At 42.0% G+C, this 18,436-nt stretch overlaps 1 protein-coding gene across 13 annotated transcripts in view; it reads left to right on the forward strand.

Moving 5' to 3' along the window:
- XKR9 (XK related 9) overlaps positions 1-18,436 on the forward strand; it is a 512,237-nt gene that overhangs the window by 34,487 nt on the left and 459,314 nt on the right. For 10 of the 13 annotated variants that reach the window (XR_013178248.1, XR_013178251.1, XR_013178249.1 and 7 more), the window contains one exon: positions 15,101-15,321. Coding sequence is in view for 7 of the 13 variants with exons in the window: in XM_077166980.1 (XP_077023095.1) it covers positions 15,101-15,321 (221 nt within the window). In the remaining 6 variants the exon portion in view is untranslated. Of the gene's footprint in view, positions 1-15,100; positions 15,322-18,436 lie in introns of those variants that run through there. The other 3 variants (XR_013178253.1, XM_077166982.1, XM_077166981.1) reach the window with 1 other exon arrangement.

Raw genomic sequence — 18,436 nt, forward strand, 5'->3', positions numbered from 1 at the left:
TTTTGAGCCAATCATGAAGAGCCATCGGGTGTCACATGTTTGTTGAAGTACTCTCCAGAGTCCATCTACTTCTTGTCCAAGTTCTTCTATCTCCTGCTGGAGCTTTAGAATAGCTTGGGAATTTAAGTCCAGCATTCGACTGTGATGTAGTAGCGCGTCTCGGGTAATGTTGGCCAAGGTATTGACTGTCTCCATCGTTAGGGTGAGCTGATCTGTTGTCCAGGCCTGAAGCACCGCTTGTCCCACCGCCGGGACAAACAAGAAGGCTGTCATCCCGATGGTGTTCCTCAGCCAACTTTTTATGCTTCTTGGTGACCTGTGACTAGAGAATGGAAATGCATTTATCGACACAACTTGACTGACAGGGCCTACCCAGTCAGTCGTATTGATGGGAATCCACACATAGCTGGGGCGGTACACTAGAATGGCATAGGGAGGGAACCCGTTCTAACACTCGGACAGGACGCAGGGATCAGCGGAACAGTTGAAATCTGCTTTCGAAGAGGCTAGGAAGGCAAAAGGGGGGAGCGCACAAACCTCCCGGTGCAGCTGAAAAGAACAATTAGTATTATCGTGTGTTCCCTCAACTGCCGAGAGGGAGCAGTTGGTACTGTTATGTCCGGCCTCTGATGAGGTGTTGGACAGGGTGCTGTTTAGGAGCATAAAATAGCGCAAATCTAAGCATGCCCCTAAGGGGTTACAGGTCATGTGCTGAGCAAAGGTTTGGACACGAGAGGTTAAAGGGTTGACCAGTGGTTCTCGACATTGGTTTAAGGTGCTCCACTCACTTCCGTTAGGTGCTTTGTTTATTGCAGTAAAATTACGCAAGTGAGGGCGCACCGACCAGAGCCACCAATCCTCACTCAATAGAAACGGCCGTATCACGGACATACCGCGGTGCCAGAAGAACTCCTGCATAGTAATTACCTTGGGCAGATCATGCCCGCAGGAGGGGAGAGGAGGCTGCGGGGCATCTGGATCTCGAGAACAGTTGCAGACTGTTGGTCTAAAACCAGAAAACTTGAGGCATCTTTTTGTTTGATTCTTACTAAGCAATCCCTCACAGGACTGTTGCAAACTGTCTGAGGTGTTAAGGAATTCCAGCAAGACTCCATAAGTCACCTGATCGCAACCGGTTGCACAGACATTGCTTGTGTTGTCTTGGCAGGAACAATTACTCACAGAGAGATTAGCAAAGGAAAGGATCAGCGTATCGTCAGTAAGGGGGAAGGATTCATTAAAGGTCATAGATGAAATATTTGAAGTCAACGGCAAATGATAGAGACTTAAAGACTGAGTACGAGTGAAGAGCACAGGAGAGGCGGGAGACCCAGCAGAGAATGGGGCCAGCGTCGGAGGATGATGCCACAGGCCCCAGAGGAACATGTCATGGTTTTCTCCCTGGGTCACTGCAATTGTACTGAAAAGGCAAAGACAGGTTAGAAAGATTTTTGTAGGAGGGAACGTTTCTTAACTGAGATACCCCGCTGTTTCAAGAGGGTTCTTAGCGGAGCTAACAGAGGCGAACTTTCTGACTGCCCCATGATTGCAGTCGGCGCTGTCTTCTAACCACTCGGGGAGCTCTCCCGAGTCACCGGGGCTACCTGAAAACCCGCGGCCCTTAGCTCTCGCGTAACAAGCGGCACTCACCTTTCCGCGGTGATCAGGCGCGAAAAGACTACCGTGAACTCCAGAAGCGCGTCCTCACCAGCAGGTCGAGCGAAGAGATTCCCCGTACGGGCCACCACTTGTCCGCGACTTCTCACTCAGCTCAGGGCCTGGCTGCCGTCCCGTGCCTTGCCTCGCTGGTGCAACGAAGAGCTCCCGGGTCGACGGGCCCAGGCGCCGCGCTCCTCCCGCCCGGCGGCCTCCGGTCCGCTCCAGGCAGCGGGTCTCCGGCCCGACCCCGCCTGCAGACGTCCGGCAGGACCCACCATGGGCCCCAGGGCGGCGAGCCGCGCGGAGGACACAGGTAGAGGCGCTGCGCTCCGAAAGGAAACGCTGACCCAGAAAGAAAAGGAACTGGCCTCGGGACCGCACGACGCCTCAGCTGTTCGGCAGACCGACACACCAGGAGGCCCAACCGGCGAGAGCCGGGCCGGAGAGAGAGAGAGAGATAGACGCAGACAGACTAACCTTGGTGAAGACACGAGTCCGGAACACGCGGCGGTTGTGAGCACAGACTTTTACTGGAGCTAAGCTTGCATTCTTTGTAACAGGTTCCGCGCGGGCTAAAATACCCCACGGGGGAGCAACCTCTATGCGGCCGTCAGGTACGGCTCCCTGCGGGTCGTCTCCCCTCCCCGTCCGGGTAACGCCTTTATATACAAAATCCAAACCCAATGGGCTAACGCCACGTATACAAGGGTGATTGGTAGACAGGGCAGGCGGGCGCGTACGTCATACGCGGAGGCAGGATGCGGGCGCCATCTTGGCTCACTCGATGGGCGGGGGGAACTCTAGGGCAGGCTGCGGCGTGTCCACTAGGCCCGACCCGGGAGGCGGCTCTCCACATCTCCCCCTTTTTTATTCATTTTGACCCAGTGTCTCCATTGATGAGTGTGCTCCCATGAGCCTGAGAGGCCCACTACATGATTTGGTGCTTTGGGGAGTCTGGACTAGGCTCCAGCCATCTTGCAGCTGAACCTCTGGCACCGACCAGAATGCTCACCTCATATAGAGACCGGAGAGCCCGTGAGCTGGAAACCACGTGACTCTTCCTGCAGTGCTTCGCCTCGCAACTGGGTTATGTAGGGGGGCAGGAGAGCGGCAACCAGAGTCGAGGGTGTCATTAAGCATCTCTGTGCAATGGCTTGAGTCTAGCCTGGCCAGGACCGTGACTCTGCCTAGAGATCCGCTTATGACCAAAATTGTGACTACTGGTGCCGCCTTTTATACCCGGGACATAGCCATGGGCTTCGCTGCAGCTTTTGCTTTCGAGTGTCCCGCCCTGAGCGGCCGGGCAGCGTTGCGGTTGTTGCCAGTCTCTTCAGGGGCGAGTGACATAGCTAGCATCGTAGCGACACGCAATTGCTGCTGCGTCCGGAATAGACGTTCTAACAAGCACTTAACAATGAGCAATCCCACTAACAACCCCACAGCAAAAAAGAATCCAAGTGGTCAAGTTGGGCCAGGAGAACCATGAGGTGACCTGGTCCCATAAGCTTTTTACAGTCGTAGCTATAGAGGAGAAATCAAAGCTAACAGGGGTTAATTTGACATTCCCTAGTTCCTGAAGTCCTGATTCCACCTGTCGGGAAAGATTGGTAAAGTTTGGGAGGTAGGTGTTTTTGAGCCAATCATGAAGAGCCATCGGGTGTCACATGTTTGTTGAAGTACTCTCCAGAGTCCATCTACTTCTTGTCCAAGTTCTTCTATCTCCTGCTGGAGCTTTAGAATAGCTTGGGAATTTAAGTCCAGCATTCGACTGTGATGTAGTAGCGCGTCTCGGGTAATGTTGGCCAAGGTATTGACTGTCTCCATCGTTAGGGTGAGCTGATCTGTTGTCCAGGCCTGAAGCACCGCTTGTCCCACCGCCGGGACAAACAAGAAGGCTGTCATCCCGATGGTGTTCCTCAGCCAACTTTTTATGCTTCTTGGTGACCTGTGACTAGAGAATGGAAATGCATTTATCGACACAACTTGACTGACAGGGCCTACCCAGTCAGTCGTATTGATGGGAATCCACACATAGCTGGGGCGGTACACTAGAATGGCATAGGGAGGGAACCCGTTCTAACACTCGGACAGGACGCAGGGATCAGCGGAACAGTTGAAATCTGCTTTCGAAGAGGCTAGGAAGGCAAAAGGGGGGAGCGCACAAACCTCCCGGTGCAGCTGAAAAGAACAATTAGTATTATCGTGTGTTCCCTCAACTGCCGAGAGGGAGCAGTTGGTACTGTTATGTCCGGCCTCTGATGAGGTGTTGGACAGGGTGCTGTTTAGGAGCATAAAATAGCGCAAATCTAAGCATGCCCCTAAGGGGTTACAGGTCATGTGCTGAGCAAAGGTTTGGACACGAGAGGTTAAAGGGTTGACCAGTGGTTCTCGACATTGGTTTAAGGTGCTCCACTCACTTCCGTTAGGTGCTTTGTTTATTGCAGTAAAATTACGCAAGTGAGGGCGCACCGACCAGAGCCACCAATCCTCACTCAATAGAAACGGCCGTATCACGGACATACCGCGGTGCCAGAAGAACTCCTGCATAGTAATTACCTTGGGCAGATCATGCCCGCAGGAGGGGAGAGGAGGCTGCGGGGCATCTGGATCTCGAGAACAGTTGCAGACTGTTGGTCTAAAACCAGAAAACTTGAGGCATCTTTTTGTTTGATTCTTACTAAGCAATCCCTCACAGGACTGTTGCAAACTGTCTGAGGTGTTAAGGAATTCCAGCAAGACTCCATAAGTCACCTGATCGCAACCGGTTGCACAGACATTGCTTGTGTTGTCTTGGCAGGAACAATTACTCACAGAGAGATTAGCAAAGGAAAGGATCAGCGTATCGTCAGTAAGGGGGAAGGATTCATTAAAGGTCATAGATGAAATATTTGAAGTCAACGGCAAATGATAGAGACTTAAAGACTGAGTACGAGTGAAGAGCACAGGAGAGGCGGGAGACCCAGCAGAGAATGGGGCCAGCGTCGGAGGATGATGCCACAGGCCCCAGAGGAACATGTCATGGTTTTCTCCCTGGGTCACTGCAATTGTACTGAAAAGGCAAAGACAGGTTAGAAAGATTTTTGTAGGAGGGAACGTTTCTTAACTGAGATACCCCGCTGTTTCAAGAGGGTTCTTAGCGGAGCTAACAGAGGCGAACTTTCTGACTGCCCCATGATTGCAGTCGGCGCTGTCTTCTAACCACTCGGGGAGCTCTCCCGAGTCACCGGGGCTACCTGAAAACCCGCGGCCCTTAGCTCTCGCGTAACAAGCGGCACTCACCTTTCCGCGGTGATCAGGCGCGAAAAGACTACCGTGAACTCCAGAAGCGCGTCCTCACCAGCAGGTCGAGCGAAGAGATTCCCCGTACGGGCCACCACTTGTCCGCGACTTCTCACTCAGCTCAGGGCCTGGCTGCCGTCCCGTGCCTTGCCTCGCTGGTGCAACGAAGAGCTCCCGGGTCGACGGGCCCAGGCGCCGCGCTCCTCCCGCCCGGCGGCCTCCGGTCCGCTCCAGGCAGCGGGTCTCCGGCCCGACCCCGCCTGCAGACGTCCGGCAGGACCCACCATGGGCCCCAGGGCGGCGAGCCGCGCGGAGGACACAGGTAGAGGCGCTGCGCTCCGAAAGGAAACGCTGACCCAGAAAGAAAAGGAACTGGCCTCGGGACCGCACGACGCCTCAGCTGTTCGGCAGACCGACACACCAGGAGGCCCAACCGGCGAGAGCCGGGCCGGAGAGAGAGAGAGAGATAGACGCAGACAGACTAACCTTGGTGAAGACACGAGTCCGGAACACGCGGCGGTTGTGAGCACAGACTTTTACTGGAGCTAAGCTTGCATTCTTTGTAACAGGTTCCGCGCGGGCTAAAATACCCCACGGGGAGCAACCTCTATGCGGCCGTCAGGTACGGCTCCCTGCGGGTCGTCTCCCCTCCCCGTCCGGGTAACGCCTTTATATACAAAATCCAAACCCAATGGGCTAACGCCACGTATACAAGGGTGATTGGTAGACAGGGCAGGCGGGCGCGTACGTCATACGCGGAGGCAGGATGCGGGCGCCATCTTGGCTCACTCGATGGGCGGGGGGAACTCTAGGGCAGGCTGCGGCGTGTCCACTAGGCCCGACCCGGGAGGCGGCTCTCCACACTCTTCATTTCTGATTTTATTTATTTGCATCCTCTCTCTTCTTCTTTTTATCAACCTTGCTATGGGTCCATCAGTCTGATTTTCTCACAGAACCAACTTGTGGTTTTGTTGATTTTCTCAATTGTTTTCATGTTCTCAATTTCATTTATTTCTTCTCTAATCTTCATTATTTCTTTCCTTTTGCTTGCTATGAGGTTAGTTTGCTGTTCTTTCTCTGATTCTTCCAAGTGAACAGTTAATTCCTTGATTTTTGCTCTTCTTTTTGATATGAGCATTTAGGGTCATAAATTTCCCTCTAAGCACTGCCTTTGCTGCATCCCATAAATTTTGATATGCTGTGTTTTCATTTTTATTTGCCTCAAGATATTTACTGATTTCTCTTGTAATTTCTTCCTTGACCCACTGGTTGTTTAAGAGTGTTTTGTTGAGCCTCCATATATTTATGGATTTTATGGCACTCTGCGTATTATTGATTTCCAACTTCATTCCTTTATGAGCTGAGAAAGTGTTTTGTATGATTTCAATCTTTTTAAATTTATTGAGACTTTCTTTGTGACCCAGAATATGTTCTGTCATTGAAAATGATCCATGAGCCCTTGAGAAACAGTTGTATCCTGCTGTTGTGGGGTGTAATGTTGTATAAATGTTAAGTCAAGCTCATTTATTGTATTATTCAAATTCTCTGTTTCTTTATTGATCCTCAGTCTAGATATTCTGTCTATTGATGAGAGTGGGAAGTTGAAGTCTCCAACTATTATGGTAGATGTGTCTATTTCTCTTTTCAGTGTTTGCCTCATGTATTTTGGAGCATTCTGGCTTGGTGCATAAATTTTTATGATTGTTATGTCTTCTTGTTGAATTATTCCTTTTATTAATAAATAGTGTCTTTCTTTGTCTCTTTTAACTGTTTTACATTTGAAGTCTAATTTGTTGGATATTAGTATAGCTACTCCTGTTTTTTTCTGATTGTTATTTGTGTGAAATATCTTTTCCCAACCTTTCACTTTCAACCTACGTTTATCCTTGGGTCTAGGATGCATTTCCTGTAGACAGCATATAGATGGGTCCTGTTTTTAAATCCATTCTGCCAATTTATTTCTTTTGATTGAGAAGTTTAATCCATTAACATTTAGTGTTATTACTCTAAAGGCAGTACTTTCTTCTACCTTTTTGCCTTTTGTATTTTATATGTCAGATCTAATTTTTCTTCTTTTTACCTTTACTAATAGTCTTCATTTCTACACTTTTTGCACACCTGTCTCTCCTGTCTTTTCCTATCTGTCTCTGGTGCTCCCTTTAATATTTCTTGCAGAGCTGGTGTCTTGGTCACAAATTCTCTCAATGATTTTTTCATCTGAAAATGTTTTACTTTCCCCCCCATTTCTGAAAGACAATTTTGCTGGATAAAAGTTCTTGGTTGGCAGTTTTTCCCTTTTAGTCACTTAAAGATATCATCCCCCTGTCTTTTCACCCCCATGGTTTCTGCTGAGAAATCTATGCATAGTCTTATTGGGCTTCCCTTGTATGTGATGGATTACCTTTCTCTTGCTACTTTCAAGATTATCTCTTTCTCTTTGACCTCTGACATTCTGATTAGTAAGTGTCTTGGAGGACGTCTATTTGGATCTATTCTTTTTGGAGTATGCTGCACATCTTGGATCTGTAATTTTAAGTCTTTCATAATAGTTGAGAAATTTTCAATAATTTCTTCCATTAGTTTTTCTCCTCCTTTTCCTTTCTCTTCTCCTTCTGGGACACCCACAACATGTATATTCATGTGCTTCATGTTGTCATTCAATTCCCTGAATTCCTGCTCATATTTTTCCATTCTTTTCCCTATATTTTCTTTTGCTTGTTGGATTTCAGATGTCCCATCCTCCAGTTCACTAATACTATCTTCTGCCTCTTGAAATCAACCATTGTAGGTTTCCATTGTTTTTTTCATCTCTTCTACTGTGCCTTTCATTCTCACAAGTTCTGTGATTTGTTTTTTCAGACTTTTGATTTCTTCTTTTTGTTCATTTCTTGCCTTCTTTATATCCTCCCTCAATTCATTGATTTAGTTTTTGATGAGGTCTTCCATGTCTGTTTGTATATTCTGAATTAATTGTTTCAGCTTCTATATGTCATTTGAATTGTTGGTTTGTTCCTTTGACTGGGCCATATCTTCAATTTTCCTTGTGTGATTTGTTATTTTTTGCTGGTGTCTAGGCATTTAATTATCTTAATTAGTTTATTCTGGAGATTGCTTTCACTTCTTTTACCTAGGGTTCTCTTGCTGGATGAATTTGTTGTCTATCTGCTCTTTGACATTCAGTTCAGCTTTATCTGGTCCTCTAGCTTAAGTTTTGTTTAACAGAGGAGAATTTTTCAGTTCTTGTTTTCTTGTTTCTTGCCCTGCTTGTATGGTGCCTTTCCCCCCCACCTTTAGGAGGGTCTACTTAGGTATTATAGACCCCAGTCGGATTTTCCCAGACTGACTGGCCTCCTGTCAGGAGGAAAGAGTCACCTGCATTAGTTTTCCCTGAGGGTGAGACCCAGCAGGTTGAAAGACTTTCTGTGAAGTCTCTGGACTCTGTTTTTCTTATCCTGCCCAGTATGTGGCGCTTGTCTGCCTGCAGGTCCCACCAGCGTAAGATGATGCAGTACCTTTAACTTTGGCAGATTCTCCCTGCTGGGGGCGTGGTGGAGACAGAGGAGAGGTTGTAGGCTTATTTTAATGGCTTCAAATTACCAAGCCCTGGGGTCTGAATTCCTTGAGTGGGGGATTCCACCTGAGTTGGGTTTCACCCCTCCCCTGGGGAAGGCACAGGCTCCAGACAAGCCCCCAAATGAGCTCACTTCTGCCTATGCCTGGGGCAGTTGCAGCCTGAGAAGTCCTGCTGCTATATCCAAAGGCAGTCAAGCCTTTGTAGATACACAGCCACAAAAACCTCTGTTTCCTTCTTTTTTTTTTTTTTTTTCCCCTTTTTCCATCAGCCCTGCCCCCTTGGCACCAGGGCAAAAATGAGCAACCTCCACCAGGTTCTCCTAGCTGGGGGCCTATTTTTAGTAGTCAGAATTTGTTAATTAGTTCCACAATTGGCGTTTGATTGTGCCCAGTTCCTGCTGCTGGTAAAGTCCTTTCCTTTCCCCTCTGGGAAGCGGCCTGTGGGGGAGGGGCGCTGGCCACCGCAGCTTTGGGAACTCACGGTTCTGGAGGGTGCTCGCAGCTGGTCCAGCTGGTCCAGACTGGGGTACGCTGTGTGTCTGGTCACTGACGTAGCCCCAGGAGCTGTTCTGTACTGTTTCTGGTTATTTAGTAGTTGTTCTGGAGGATGAACTAAAATGTGCACATTGTTAAGCTGCCATCTTGACCAGGAAGCCAGGTGATATCTATTTAATGTGTAAGAAAAACCTCCAGGATAATCTCTTGACTCTGTTTGGAATTTCTCAGCCATTGACACTTTGTCTCATTTCATTCTTCTCCCTTTTGGTGGAGAAGGTTTTCTCAATCCCTTGATGCTGAGTCTCAGCTCATTCTAGGATTTCTGTTCCACATTGCCAGGAAGGTCCACACCCCTGGGAGTCATGTCCCACGTAGACAGGGGGAGGGTGGTGAGTTTGCTTGTTGTGTTGGCTGGAGAGAGAGGTAATTTGGCAAATGTTTTTGACCTGAAGTTCTTCAAGTATTTTTTTCTTCCCCATTCTCTCTTCTTCTGGGAATCCAGTTACACCTGTGTTATTGAGGTACTGTTAATTTTTTCCCAAAATTTTTATCTTTGTTCTTTAGTTTGAATGCTTTTTATTGACCTATCTTCAAGTTTGCTGATCCTTAGTTCTGTAGTGTCCAATTTATTGATTATTCTATCCAATGAATTTTTATTTCATATATTCCATTTTTAAGTTACAAGATTTCCATTTGGTCCTTTATTCCAGTTTTCAAATCTATTCTGAAACTTCCAGTCTTTCACCAATTGTATCAGCTTTTTTCCCCTCAAGATTCTTTAACATATTTATCATGGTTATTTTAAAGTCTTTGCTAATTTCAATATCTGGGTCATTTGTGGTATATTTTTACTAATTTTTCTCTTTAGTATGCATCACATTTTTCTGTTTATTTCCATGTCAAGTGATTTTTAAATTATATAAGACGTTGTAATTGATACCTTGTAGAAACGCTGGTTTCTGTTATCTTCCTCTGAAAAGAAAGCAGACTGTTAAATTACTGGTGAATTACCCTGATGTTTTACAGCAGCTTGATTTCAGCTTTTTTAGGAAGAGCTATTTTGTTTTGGTCTGGTTCTAGGGAAAATTCCTTAGTCCTGAGATATGCTGTGATATCCTAAGGTGTGGCCCTATCATGATTTCAGAGAAATGCCTGAGGTGTTTACCAAACCCCTCTAATTTGGGAAAACTCAGACTCCAAATTCTTCCCTGTAATGAGTGGCTGCTGAAATCTCTGTCTTATTTTTTTCAGCCTTCCAGCTGTTCCCTCAGTTCCTTGTAGTTCAGGTACATGGGTCACCTGAAGATTTGAGGAGTGTATATATAGATTTTGTGGTTCTCTATTCTGTGGCTCCCTCTTTACTGAGATTTTCATTTCTGACTATTCTAGTAGACTCAGTTTAGTCCTCTGACTCTGTGGGCCAATACAGTTGTGACTTTCTGCTTGAGCTTTATCCTCTTTCTTCCATTCGGATTGTGGGATGCCTTCAGAGGAAAAGTCAGATAATTGTAGATCTCAAGCATGCAGTTCCTTTCTTTCAAAAATCAAATACCCTCAAATTTCTCCCTACTTTTGGTGGCTCTTCTGTGCCTTCAGTTTTGTTTTTTTTTTTAAACTTTTTTTTATTGTATAGTATAACATATATACAAAGCAAAGAAATGAAAAAAGCAATAGTTTTCAAAGCATGCTTTAAAAAGTCGTTTACAGAATAGAGCCCAGAGTTTGTCATGGGCAACCGTATGTTCTTCCCATATTTTTCCCTCTAGCTGTTCCAGAATATAGGAGGCTAGCAGGCTTAAATACTTTTTTATCATCATAATATACTTTTTTCCTCTTCTTTTTTGTGAGCAATCACATATATACAGAAAAGCTATAAATTTCTAAGCACAGCACCACAATTAGTTGTAGAACATATTTCAGACTTTGACATGGGTTACAATTTCACAATTTTAGGTTTTTACTTTACACTGCTCTAAAATATTGGAGACTAAAAGAGATATCAATTTAATGATTCAGCATACATATTCATTTGTTAAGTCCTATCTTCTATGTATAATTCCACCATCACCTTTGATCTTTCCATACCTCTCATTGGGGTTGTTTGGGCTATGGCAATTCTAAATTTTTGATATTGGAAGGGTCTGTCACTAATATGGAGTAGGAAGGTGGAACTATCTGATGTTCTGGAGAGGCTGAGCTAGATTTCAGGATTTACCTAAACCAGAGACCCATCTGGAAATTGTAGGTTTCTGGGAAGTTACTCTGGTGCCTGGAACCCATGTGAAATCTTATATATTGCCCTAGGTGTTCTTTAGGATTGGCTGGAATGGTCTTGGTTGGGAGTTGGCAGGTTATGATAGGTAGCAATGTCTACCTGAAGCTTGCGTAAGAGCAACCTCCAGAGTAGTCTCTTGATTTTATTTGAACTCTCTCTGCCACTGATACTTTATTAATTACACTTCTTTTCCTCCATTTGGTCAGGATGGAGTTGTTGATCCCACAGTGTGAGGTCTGTATTCATCCCTGGGAGTCCTCTCCCATGTCAGCCTTGAGTTTTCTTTTATATTTTATCCACAATTTATCATTGTCATCATGGGAGGATTAGTCTGATATAACTACTTCACTATTACTAGATGCTAGAGCAATTTTTTTAAATCCCAATAAAAGAATATGTTTTAGATAAAATAGGCTAAGAAAGTTTCCTCTGTTTCTTTTTCATTTGCTTCTTTATTATTTGACCCATAAACCAATACTGTGTCTACTGATGAAAAAAATAAAGTATATCATCCTCTACTTTTCCATGAAATTACCTTCAGAGAAGTAGAGCTTTGTATAGATTTGCCATAGTTGCTACAGAATTGAAAAAACTCCCTAAGGACATTAGAAATGTGAATGTGCACATCTGTAATTAACCTTATCTGTTTTGTTTTTGTTAACAGACATTTATATAACACTTAACATGTGCCAGGCACAAATCTAAGTATTTTAAATACATTAACTCATTTCACCCTCACATCTACCTAATAAGGTGATGATTATCCCCATTTTTCAAATGAGGAAACTATGGCACATAGAGTTTAAACTAGCAAGCGGTGGAGCCAGGATTTGAACCCAAGCTTTCTGGTTTTATTGGACTCCATACCCTTAACCATTGTGCTTTGCTACTTTTCTTAGTCTATGCTATCTAAATTAATTATGTACTAAATGTATATTTGTTAATATTTGTGATTTCTTTCAGTATTTTCCATTAGTGGTTTCTTCTTATTGGTTTATAAGCAACTTTAAGAACGGAAACTCCCTTCTATGTCAGAAAACCAGGAAAAATGAAAACACAACTTTCTTCGGAGATCTCATATATAAATCCTAGAAATTATTATTATTTCTCTTTTTCTGGGGGGCTTTCACAAACATTATTTACATTTCTGTTGGACAGTTATTTCTTCTGATTTGTATTCCAACAAGCACTTTAAAGACTTGACCCTCTCTTTAGGTTGTAAGGTCATTGAGGCTAAGAATCATGTTTTCATCATATTTGTAGACATTCTTTCCTAGCCTGGTATCTAGCCCATATTGAATATAATGAACCATGTTATTCCAAAACTATGATGGTAAAAAAAAATAAACTTCCATTTGCCAAGCAAAGAATATTTATATTTTCATATATGTATGTATTCATCTTGTTTGCACTAGGAATATCTTATATTTGTGTTTTACTTTCAACTTTCCCAAGTCCTTTTTGTTTTGTTTTGTTTTGTTTGTTTATTTTTTGTTTCCAAGTCCTTTTGTATCTTCTATCTTTACAGCAAAATTGTCATGAGCTTTCATTCATTCATTCAGTAAATATTTTTTGAGTACTCACTATATGCCAGGCACTGGTCTAGTTGCTTAGGATATGACAATGAACAGAACAAAGTCCATGCTTTCATATAGGTTGCATTCTTATGAGAAGGCAGAGATAATAAACAAAAATAATTATTTGAAAGGTGGCAATAAATGCTGTGAAGAAAAAAATAGATGAAGGGTTAGAGTATCATGGAGAGTACTACTTTAGATGGTGTGATTTGGCAAATCCTCTATGTGGAAGTTGTGATTCTTGCAGGGATCAGAATGAAACAAAGGAACAAACCTTTAAAATATTTCTAGTTAAGGAGAGTTCCAGACAGAGGGAAGATCAGAGACAAAGGTCATTACGTTGGGAAGGACAGCAGGAGGCCAGTGTGGCATGGGTGAAATTAGATTGGAAAGATAGTGATGGTAGTGGGTGTGGAAGGCAGATCTTGGAGGGTTGCCTTACCGTAAATTGTAGGATATGGTAAGGACTTTGAGTTTTATTCTAAGTTTGATGGGAAATCATTGGAACTTTTTGAGCACAAAAAACCACCAAAATTAAATTTAAAAGGTTTACTCTGGATGCTGTGCAGAGAATAGTTTGTATGGGGAGCAAAAGTGGAATAAAATCAGAGATACCAATTATGAGGCTATTGAAATAATCCAGGTCAGAGATTTGGTAGCTTAAACTAGGATAGTGACAGAAGAGGCAATAGGAAGTGTTTAGATTCTGGATTTTTTAAAGTTAGAACCAAGAGCCAAGAAAACTTGCTGAGGAATTAGATATAGGATATGTGGATATAGGATATGTGGAAAAGAGAAAGGTTGGAAATTATCCCAAGTTTTTGTCTGAGAAACATGGTGAATGGGTAGTAGTATTGGCTGAAATTGGAAACAACTGACAGAAGGAGCAGGTTGAAATAGTATGTACATATATACTTTATATATAAGGAAACTGAGGTGTAGATAAGCTTTTTTTTTTAACATGGGCAGGCACTGGGAATCAAACCCGAGTCCTCTGGCATGGCAGGCAAGCATTCTTGCCTGCTGAGCCACCGTGGCCCGCCCTAGATAAAAAGTTTTGGTAGACTTTGGACTAGAATCCTGGTTACCTTACTGTAATCTAAGATTTAGACCTCATAAATTAATTTTACTGGCTTTATGGCTACTCATGTGCATTTTCAAATTCTTTCAAAGGAGCCTGACCAGGGATGTTTGAAGAGTCTTTGAGGTTTTATGTCTTTTCTGGGATGGTAATAGTTAAAAGGCCCAGCTCCTCATAGGTGCTGAGTAATTGTTTACTGTATTAAATTGAAAGAGGATTCAATCTCATCTTCAGCCTTGACGTCATAAAAAGTATGTCTGTCTGTTGTATGTAGAGAAATTGCATGAACTGAAAGTTTCAGTTTGCCTTTCAGAAAGTAGTGGTTAAAACTAGAACTCATAAGATCTGGGTTTGGACCCTAGGTCTCCTCTGCACTCTCTGTGTAATTTTCAACAAATTGCTTTACTCTTTCATGGGTAGTTTGTCCATCTGTGAGATGGAAATAATTTCTGCTCATCTCGCATAAGTATTGTGAAGTTGAAGTCAGATCATGTATTTAACAGGCCTAGCGCACAATTGGCACAGAACATATGGTAAAAGTTTATAGAGTGTGAATCTCAATGAAGCCACCATGAGATCTTCACAAAATTGAGATTAATCTGTAGTTGAGAGAGTTTGTGGAAAAATTCTGCTTAAACATATGCTGCTTTTTTTCAGAATTAATATATATTACCATACATGTTTTAGTTTTCTAGATGCTGAAAACATTCCATATAATGGGTTGGCTTAGCATCAGGGATTTATTGCTCATGGTTTCAGAGGCTAGAAGACTTGCTTTTTCCTGGGTTAGGTATCTTCTTGCTGGCAGGCAGTCTTGAGGGTTCCTTGTTTTTTCTGTCACATGCCAACTCACATGTGACATCTCCTTTTTTATTTTTCTGGAGTCAGTTGATGTTCAGGTTCTTGCTCTTCCTGTGGCCTTTCTTTCCATGTCCAATTCCCTTTGCTTATAAGGACTTCAGCCATATTATGGTCCACTCTCATGGCACACCTCAAGTAATGTCTTCAAAGGTCCTATTTACAAGTGGACTCATACCCACAGGACCAAGGGTTGGGAACTGGACATGTCTTTTTTTTTGTGGGGGGGACATGATTCCATTTTCCAATATATCATAAAGAATGTATTATTGAAGATAAATGTCCATGTTTACATTGCAGGTATTGGTTTGCCTTAAAAAAGGGTTACTGTGTGGCTTTCAAATATAGCAGCAAAACTGATAACTTCATGGAAGAGCAAATTGATCCTTATAAAGAAGTCATAGATAGAGTGACTGATTTGAGCATGCTCAGGCTATTTGAGACCTACTTGGAAGGCTGCCCACAACTTGTTCTTCAGCTGTACGCCCTCACGGAGCATGGTCAAGCAAGTTTCAGTCAGTGTAAGTCTTTCTTTTCTTTTCTTGGCACTCTGTGTTAGATGTATGCCAGTGAGATATTATGTCAACTGTATAACTTCACAACAGCTTTTAGGATTTTTAAAAATTGTTTTTCTTTTAAAAATTGTGCACTTAAATAAAAAGAAGTACATGGTTCAAATATCAAAAATATGAAAAGATATATTGTCTCCCACCCCTTTCCTCCTAATTCTTTATTCAGCTACCCAAAAGGGAAACTGTTGTAGTCAGTTCTTTGTTGATTCTTTTTAAAGAATATGTTTTTCATTCTCTTTTTTCTTTTATGGGAGTGGTAACATAAGTGAAAAATGCAAAGACAGTTTTTACATTAAGAGTTTATCTTGGAGATCTACTCTTATCAGTAACATGAAGAGTTTGTTCATTTTTATTATCTGTATATAGCATTATAAATAATTATTGTACCATAATCTGTAGCGTTCCATGCTGACTTGGTTTCATTTTGGAGGTATAGATTGTCATGTTCCCTAGAGTTCTCAGTGTGCTGGGTTCACCTGAGAGATCAGCTTATCCTTCCCAACCATCTCCCTACTCTCCTAGTTTCCCATAAACCTGTAGGACATAGCCCCTTCTAATATTTTTTTTGCCTTTACCCTGATTCCTAGTAAGATACTGAGATGAACTCATTGCATGTGAGAACTCTTTTTCCTCATGATGCAAATAATTCATCGGTTGGAATTTAAAACTTCTGTATCATATAGTACCTGAAGTTAGAAGTTAAACTCTAGAACTTACAGCCTGTATTATAACAGATCTACTAATGATTCCGGGTCCTACACAGCATTTGGACCAGCTTTCAGGCATCATGGAGATCCTTTAAGAACTATTTTTATTAATAATATGTTTCTGTTCTTTTCCTTCTAGTTCTACTTGAAGTAAGAAGTTGAGACAAGTTAGTTAAAAATATTAAAAAATTAGAAATCGCTGAATTATTTAACAATGGTAAAACTGCTGAATAAGTTATTGTAGACCATTAGGAAAAAACATTATGTAGTCACTATAGAATTTGTTTTCCTTTACTGAAGAAATTGTGGGTTTACAGAACAATAATGCACAAAATACAGGATTCCCATATACCACCCCACTAACCACAGCTTACGTTTGCCACAATCCACACAATACTACTTTTAAAGATAAAGGAAGGTAATTATAAAATAAAATTTAGATAGAAGAAGTTTGTAAAATTTTCTATCAGCATAATTTTAAAGATACAAAGAAATTATTTTATAGAAAAATATCTGGAAGAAAATATGCCAAAATCTTAACTTGCTGCTTCTGGTAGTAGGGTTATGAATGAGTGTTGTCATCTTCTTTATGCTTTTATAAATGTCCAAATTTTCTATCATAACTATGTTGTGTTTTGACAATCAGGAAAAAAATAACTCAAAATGCTAAAAGAAGCAAACCTGGTTTATGTAGAAGCCCTTCAGAAAATAGAACATACTCTTTTATTTCTGCTTCTTTCTTAAATCACACTAAAAAGTAGAGTAAATGTGTAAAAACAATATAAACCTAAAAGGACAAAAAGAATGTATAGTAGGATAATAGTTTTAAAATATCAACAAAAATTTAGAAGATGGAAAGCAGATGGAAAACTTAGGTTATTTGACTCAACCTTCCACTGAAAGGCTGTTATTCAAATCAAACCTCCCACTGAAAATCTCTAAAAATATTGGATTAAATATTTTGAAAAGTCTTCCTAAAAGCCTCAAATATCTGACAAGATAAAACAGGCCAAAATATGAATGAAAGCAGGGACTCAGAATGGTTAAGTACAATTCCTAAGGCATTTATACCTTGAAAGTTTTTGCTGAACCTTATAAACAGAAGGTTCAGTTTGTATCTGGTGTGGAGGATAGAAGACAAAGCTCAGGGGCTTTATAAAGAGGCATGTCTGATAGTAAATCCTCTTCCCATAAAGGTGAGATTCCAAAGGCTCTCTTCCTCAGAGGCAAAGTGAAGTTACATAGCTCACTCTCCACTGCCAGGAGATTAGAACTGTGTTGGCTTAATACTGAGTAGAGCAGGGGAAAATGTCCATATGATTATAACCATACGATTTGCAAACAAAATGTTTTTTGCTTAGTCCAAAAAATGAAGGCAAAACAAACAAACAAAAAACCCAAACATAGTAACAAAAGGCAAGCTGTGAATATGGTTTAAAATCATTCCAGAGTGATGGTGCTCCTCGGTGTAAGCAGGTACAAATCCTTCCTGGAGGAATCTGCCTTCTCCTAGGCCTCAAATAATTTTCACAGTTGTTTTCCCAAGGAAAATGAATGGTTTACAGTGGTTTATAGTACCGAAAGAAATAATCCATCGTGAATAGGAAGGCAGAAATAAAGAGGAAAAAAGCTCAAGACTTTAGATATTGGAAATCACCAAAGGCAAAGTCTCAATATTTAAAGAAATAAATGATGAACTTGAAACAGAGTGTTTATAACTGTGTATAAAATAACTTTGTATTTGAAAAAGAAACAAATAGGATTTAGGGTAATGATAAAAAACCAAGAATCAAAATAAACATTTATCACATTAGACACAATTGAATGATAAATTACCTGGATTGTAGCTTCAGAGGACAGAGATGGAAAACATAAAAGAGATATTAAGAGACATGAAAGCTACGATAAGAGGGTCTAATATACATCTCAGCAGAGTCCCTTAAGAAGAGGAGAGAAAGAGTGGGGCAGAGGCAATATCTGGAAAGTTAATGACTGAAAATGTCCTAATTGAGGAAACATATCTTCCCACACATTCAAGAAGCCCATCATCTCAAAAGCAAACTAAGTTGGAAGAAATCCACACCATGGCTTATCATAACTAAAGAAAATTCCAAAGACACTACTTTAGGCAGAACTAAAATATTCTGAGATGCAAGAAGGAATAAAGAACAAAGAAAGTAGTAAATATGTGTTTGTTCTAAATGAACATAGAATGAAAATATAGAACAATCGCATATTAGTCAGGTGGTTGATAAATGGAGTTAATGTCTTTTAAATTCCTTGTCTATAGTACAAGAGAAAGGTAAAGCAGAGATGTTACATCCAGGTCTTTTTTGATTTAATACTGAAGCATTTAG

Source organism: Tamandua tetradactyla, chromosome 6, assembly GCF_023851605.1.
Source record: "Tamandua tetradactyla isolate mTamTet1 chromosome 6, mTamTet1.pri, whole genome shotgun sequence".
NCBI classification, from domain to species: domain Eukaryota; kingdom Metazoa; phylum Chordata; class Mammalia; order Pilosa; family Myrmecophagidae; genus Tamandua; species Tamandua tetradactyla.